We start from the raw sequence: 6,825 nt of genomic DNA on the forward strand, positions 1-6,825 counted from the left end.
TCTACAAATCAATTAAACTTCATCGATTTATAAATCCATTAAAATCTCTCAAAATTTTAATTGAATACACCGTCATGTACACTGAAATAATAATACGTTATTTTGAGCATTAATAAATGGGTTTTTATAACTTTTGATCCCCAAAATTAGACCAATAAATTAAAATGGTCTTTGAAATTGAATCTATCAATTTAACCTTTGAAAATAGGTCTTCCAAATCTATTTGGTAATTTTATGATTGGATTACATCCAATCGTAGGTGACACATGGACTAATCATAAAATCGCGGTAGGGCGTCCGAGGCTTTTGCCCATGCGTCGTCGTTTTCGTGGTGGTCTACCACTTTCGATTTCATCGGCCCACTTTTGGGGCCCTTTTTATCCGTCTTTTATAGCCTTCGGACATCACTAAGGATGCAGCCGCGATTCAACGAGGATTTATTTTTTATTTTTAGTTTTGTTAGTTTTAATTTTTAATTTAAAAAAATGGTTCTATGATTAATTTATGTGGCACCATATAATTGAATAAGTGATATTTATGAAGAGAAAATTTGACAAAAAGTTAACGGAATGATAAAATTGATCCACAAGACTCATTTTCAGGAACTAAATTAATAAATTTTCTATTCCAACAACCATTTTGATTGATTGGTCCAATTTCAAAACCAACAGTGAAAAAAAATCCTTAATAAATTGCATTCATAAAGTATGTGAAACAAGGTCCCCTAAGGCCGAGAGGCTAGATCTACCACTGGTACACATAAATTGTTAATGGATCAAACTTGGTCCATCCATGAATACTTAGAGGACGACCAAATTTGCTCCATTAAAACTAAGAGGGGATTTATGATTCACTATTATTGGCTTCAAGAACGAAAAAGATTTCCGTACACCTTTTTTTTTCTTCTGCACACCTTTGTTTATTTCGATTTCATTTTGGTTTATGCAATCCAACTCACAAATAAACAAGGGTGTGCAAGAAGAAAAAAAATGTGCGTAAATCACTCTCTAAAAGAATAAGCCAATTATTCAGCTGACCCAGACTTTTTATCTTGATTTTATGATACTGACCATATGTATTGATACTCATTACTATTACGTCCCTCCACCAAAGTTAGTCGTTGGCCAAACGTTTCCACAGCCACCGCCACCACCGCGGACGTCACCAGTCACATAAGACATGCACGACAATGGCACGAGGCAGAGCCCTCTACTTCTGAGATCTCGCGTCTCTCCATTTCCATTGATCTCCGCCATGCCCTAATCATCATTATTAATTAGTAGGATGTCATCTAAACTAAATTATGAACAACTTTCACAAGAAAAATGCATGTAGGGCAAAAGACTAAAGTCTAAAGAAAAACAAAAATATCTTATAAAACAACAAAAACTAGTTTCTAACAATTTTTAGGCATTTTAATCAGGGTTGGCGTATGGGATTAATCATGATATTAGACTCACATGAACTCCAAATCATAAAGAAAACCCTAACTACTTACCCCTTGTAATATTGTTTTTGAGGTCTTATTGCGAGATGACTTCATGTACGGGACACTTAGTGTCTGCACAAAACGTGTAAAATCAAAAGAAGGAAATATTATGATTCGATCTGTGACTCATACCAAGCATGCATGCAGAGTAATATTGCGAATGTCGTGATTAGTGAATGACAAGACATCTTTAGTTAGATCCCAAGTCCAAATTAAGATAAGATTAAGCCAGACACGAAAAAATGAATATATTTCGAGTGTACGTCTATAGTGGTTTCCTTTTTTGTTCTTTGAGAAAGATTGATGAAACCCATTTTATTTTCTTCTTGATATCGTGTTTAGTTCAATCCAATGGAGCCACGTGGGCATGAAAGACCAGACCAGAGACAAGATTACTTATATAGTACTGCATGATTAATTTGCAAAACAATGAATCGCAGGTATCTATATGTATGTAGAAAACCTGACAGGAAGAAGAGCCACTATATGTGTGTGTTACGTCTTGGCAAAAATCACTTGGAGAAAGAGATCACAGAGGTAAGGTTAAACCTTCAAAAGAATGGCAAAAATTAAGAAACCCTAGCAGCTAGGGTTGTGTATGCATGTGTCAAACGTAGGAAGAACTTAACTTATACGTAGTACAGTTTGTGGGATTAAAGAATATTAATCAAACCGTAATTAAGATTAATGAAAACACTTAAGTACATACCTCGACCTGGTTTTGAAGGAATTTGATGTATCCGATAGCCTCCATTAGTACGGATGCTGTGTCTGTCTGCAATAAAATGGTATAGATTTGCTAATTACGTGCTGTACTTAAATAAACAGAGAGAAAATAAATTACATGTAGACTAAAAAGAACAGAATAAAAACTATACCTTGCCGAAAGGTGCCACCAATTGTTGAAGAGCTGCGATTCTATCTCCTAATTTTTCCTTCCTAACCTGTATTATAAAGCAAATAATCTTCAGGTTTTGTTTGTTTTTATTAATTTTTTGCAAAAAAATAATTTCAGCTTCAGAAATTGGCTACTATAACGATGAATATTACCTTAAAGGGTGGGCATGAAGTGCGCGACTCAAATCGCGATTTCTTTGGCGCAGCTGCTTGAGTTGCCTTTGGCTCAATCAAACTGCCGGGTCTCTTCACTTCTGTTATTTCATTGTCGAAAGACGATACCTAATTTGAATTTTTAAAAATTTTATAATAATTAAGAGTAAATTAAGATTGTTGTAATCAGATGTAAATTGATCACCAAAACCAGTCTTGGAAAGAAAGAAAAAAAAAAGCATTCTGAAAAAGAAGATGCAAAGACTGTATAAAGTTGAAGGCATACCCCAATGTTGCAAAAAGGAGAGGTGCTTAAATGTTCTTTTGGTGATATAAGCAAATAAAGATGTTTAGAAAAAAAGTATATTAACTTTTGGATTCTACTTTATTTGTTTAGCAAATTGTTACCATGTTAATTACTTCCGCTACATCTACATGTATATCAAATCCCATAAGCCTAACATATCAGTTTTAAGGTTTAACTTAGTGTAACAGTTAATGTCTCACTAACCATAATAACAACTATTTTAATGGTATATGGAAAGACATGGTATAATGTTATGCGTGGACGTTAATACATTACAAATACATTTGTAGATTAACTCAAGAAGAAAAGCTAATTTTATCTAATTATTAAGGTTTAAGTAGGGTAATATAGCTAGTCCTGCTAAAAAGAATAAGAAGAAGAATACCTTTCCTTGATGCATCTGTTCAAGAGTACCAAACGAGTTCTGCCTCTCCTTGTATAAGCCACAAGTATCATGTGAATCATTAGGCTGAGTACTAAAACTACTACCATCGCCAGTACTAAATCTTGCAGAAGCACCTAAGAGATCCATGGCCTGCAAGTTCATGTCCAAGCTAGAGCTCGAGAGTGTAGACGAAGACAACGATCGGTTCAAGTTGGAAACGTTTATGCTCGGATAAATTTGGCTGAAGTGCCCCGCAGATCTGCTTGGCATCGCTGGCGGCACACCTCCCATTAGATTAGAGTTGTGGAGTAGATGATGATGATCATTTGAGTAAAATTGATGGTGATCTCTAGCTGATGGTGAAATTTGATGATGATGAGGAGCATTAAAAGTACTATTCATTTGGCATCCAGAAGACAATGTCTTGAGCAAGAGCTTCTCACTGAGATCATTCATGACCATTTGATCTTTTTGCTCATTTTTCATAAATTGGAAATATTGGTCATGTTCGATGCTACTGCTAGACACGGCAGCGGTCAGCATTTCTGTTAATTTTGGGAAGGAACTGTGATGATCTAATGAGGATGATGATGAGAGCTCTTCTTTAATATTAGCAAGGTCATGGGCAGATTGATGATCACTAGTAATATTAGTGAGCCAGTGAAAACCCAAGTCTGGAACCATGGAACTGTTGAGGGGATCCAAGCTTGAATTTAATAAAGAGTTACCACTACTGCTCCTGCGCAACATTTAATTAAAGTTATCATGAGAAAATTAATTAAAACGAATTCCGAATGATATATAGAAAAAAAAGCTTAAAGAACCTATATATTCCAAACAGCAAGAACCTAACAAGCAAGAAAGTTCTAGTTCTAACCATGCACTTCCTCACTGATATGAGCATCAAATACCAAAAAAGAAAATATTAAAAAGAAAGATAAATTCCCGATTCTCTAAAATTTCTGAAGTATATATGAACTGGAACCATGCACTTCCTCACTGCACTCCCTATGAAGTATATATGAACAACCAAATGTTCACTAATTAATTATTTAAATTTCATTTCTGAGGGGGGGGGGGGAGAGAGAGAGAGAGAGAGAGAGAGAGAGAGAGAGAGAGAGAGAGAGAGAGAGAGAGAGACTTACAAAGTAGTAGTAGGGGTCCAAGCATGCTTGGTTCCAACTGCATAGCAAGATGGGGTAGTAGCTGCTAAAGAAGAAGACCCAACAAGATTCTCTTGGAGCTGATGATGCTGTTGGCGATGGAGATTTGCAGACTCCATAATTAATGATATAATTGTTATTTTTTTTTGTTTTTGAAAAAGCTTGAAAATCCCAAGATAAGCAGTAATAAACTAGACCTAATTAGGGTATAGCTTAGCTCCAAGAATCTATCACTCAATTGAAAGAAAGGAAACCCAGTTATTCATGTGTGACACCCACATACCTTGCTCGGTTTGCTTTTAGCCAAGCTAAGACACTTTTCTGAGTTTTCTTCTTTACTCTTTCAAGTTTACAGCATGTGTTGATTAAAGTAGCCTTGAAAAGAAAGAAAGAGAGCGTGAGTACTTATATCATCTCCATACCTCTCTCTCTCTCACTTTTTTTTTTTTTTTAATTTAGATTTTCTTTTTACTCTCTCTCTCTCTCTCTCTCTCTCTCTCTCTCTCTCTCTCTAGCTAGGCTATATGTTATTTTGCACTCTCTGCAATTACAGGCGGATGATTGTGTATTTGTATACTTCCTCTATGCCATGATGAAAATCTCTGCCTTCGATCCCAAGGCTGTCAACCAGGTCTGAGAAGAGAAATGATAGTAACCACGCTCTATTTCTCTCACTCAACCGGCCCACATGTCCATGGACACACACACCCCATTTGGCATGCTCGGCATAATCAGCAAATAGGAGTTCTCTGCAGTGAATCACTCTCCAATTCTGTCCAATGAATGATAATTAGGCTCAAATTTCGCATCATTAGTAAACAAAATAAGTTTAAAGACCATATGTGTCAATTCTATAAAAGATATTAATTCTGACAACAAAACAATATTCTTATCACAGTTTGGCAACATATAGTGCATACATCTTCAATTATGAGTATATATCTAAGCGATGTAAATGAAGGTTAGCTTATTTTTCTGTATCTTGTGATATCGATTGCGTAAACATATGAAAATCATTAATCTAAATTGTAAAAATCATCACTAGATGTAAAATTGGAAAGCGATTATAATGAAAAATTCTCTAGAAAGTTTATGCATATGGTGATGGCGGATTGTGGATTAAGTCGTCCTAAGATTTTTTGTGTTCATGTTGTGAAGATGAGATAATCAAGCTGGTATAATTACTTGGGAATTTCATGAACCAGATTGTAAGAAGGTAACAATGATGGATTACGAGTTTGTATGTTATAGGAATAACTAAATTAGCACATGATTGTCGAGGCAATCAATATTGCTCAACAATAACTTTGCCTTTTCGTAAAATTGTATCCTTTGGGGTTTTTGGTGGTGAACATCACTTCCGTTGATTAAAGTGCACGTCTTGGAGGATGGCAATCTTCAAGAGGGACAAGAAAGGTCGATGATTGCTATTAACCTTCTTTTTAGTGTTTGAGACGCACACGTAGACACAAATCTAGTATTTTGATTTGAAGCCTTGTGTGATCAACTAGCTAGCATATAGCTACGTTGAACGCAGACTTCTATCACAAGTAGTCCTAGCAAAGCCAGACATAGCTAGTCATGGCTTTATAAACTTTTGAATGAAATAGCTAAGATATCTTTTTATCTTGACAACATTTGTATAAAACACTAAGAGAACTGCATGTTGCATGTGGCCCTTTTGTGTTTGTACGAATCAAATTAATTACATATATAATCTTTAGTTTATCCCCTTGGAATTAGGGTTAGATCAAGTAAAGAGGGAGTTCTGCCCCCGATGATCCTTTAGAATGGAAAAGGATATTCTCTGGATCCCTTCCATCAAGTCCACCAAGTCCACTCATCCAGGCCATTGAAATTTGATCCAACGGTTAAAGTTATTATAACTTTTAAAGGGGCCCCCTGTTTGTAGCGGTTGGATCAAATTTTAATGGCCCGGATGACTGGACTTTGTGGACTTGGTGGAAGGGATCCCTTTCCCCTTAGAATAACTATGTGATTGTAGCAACTTTTTTAATTGAACATTCTCGTCTCTTTTTATAATTCTACAATATTGCACAATGATACGAACCATATAGTTTCAAGGTCACTTTGTAAAGACCAACTATGCTAAATTAAATGTGAAATTGTTTAGTCATCTAACGGTTATCCAATAACACACAAATCATGTTATTCAATTAAACTTTTAAATTTCAACAAAACGGTCAAACAATTTCTAATTAATTTTTTGCAAAGTTGATGTTTAATAAAGGGTAAAATAGAAAGTAATAGCTCCAATCATTGTGTAACATTGAAAATGAGAAGAATGGTAAAGAAGGTAAAACAAGAAGGTCCGACTGAGTAGATCAATAGCATACCGGGTATAGTTTAGGGTTAGTGAGATGTGTACGTACTTAGGAATGGCTTGTCCCAAAAAGAGATTTCCATTCAT

General features: G+C 35.4%; 1 protein-coding gene across 3 annotated transcripts; it reads right to left on the reverse strand.

Annotated features, from left to right (window-relative positions):
* Window positions 1-671: 671 nt before the first annotated feature.
* LOC137718693 (transcription factor bHLH110) lies at window positions 672-5,057 on the reverse strand. 3 transcript variants are annotated; one of them, XM_068458239.2, is made up of 7 exons: window positions 4,377-5,057; window positions 3,232-3,970; window positions 2,540-2,668; window positions 2,368-2,433; window positions 2,199-2,264; window positions 1,499-1,561; window positions 672-1,259 (listed from the first exon to the last, which is right to left on the reverse strand). In XM_068458239.2, the coding sequence occupies exons 1-7, from the start codon at window positions 4,511-4,513 to the stop codon at window positions 1,095-1,097; spliced, it is 1,365 nt and encodes a 454-aa protein (XP_068314340.1). In that variant the 5' UTR covers window positions 4,514-5,057; the 3' UTR covers window positions 672-1,094. The 3 variants fall into 3 exon arrangements, with proteins under 3 accessions (XP_068314340.1, XP_088555409.1, XP_088555408.1); XM_088699283.1 differs by lacking the exon at window positions 4,377-5,057 and adding an exon at window positions 4,109-4,227; XM_088699282.1 differs by lacking the exon at window positions 1,499-1,561 and having other exon boundaries at window positions 4,377-4,772.
* Window positions 5,058-6,825: the final 1,768 nt, after the last annotated feature.

Source organism: Pyrus communis, chromosome 8 (assembly GCF_041283825.1).
Source record: "Pyrus communis isolate YQ-2024b chromosome 8, ASM4128382v1, whole genome shotgun sequence".
NCBI classification, from domain to species: Eukaryota; Viridiplantae; Streptophyta; class Magnoliopsida; order Rosales; family Rosaceae; genus Pyrus; species Pyrus communis.

Coding starts and splice junctions, on each gene's coding strand:
- LOC137718693 (XM_068458239.2), bottom strand. CDS start 4,513: ATGGAGTCTGCAAATCTCCATCGCCAACAGCATCATCAGCTCCAAGAG. Junction 2,669..3,231: donor AACAGATGCATCAAGGAAAG/GTATTCTTCTTC, acceptor AATTCAAATTAG/GTATCGTCTTTCGACAATGA. Junction 1,562..2,198: donor TCCTTCAAAACCAGGTCGAG/GTATGTACTTAA, acceptor CGTTTTGTGCAG/ACACTAAGTGTCCCGTACAT.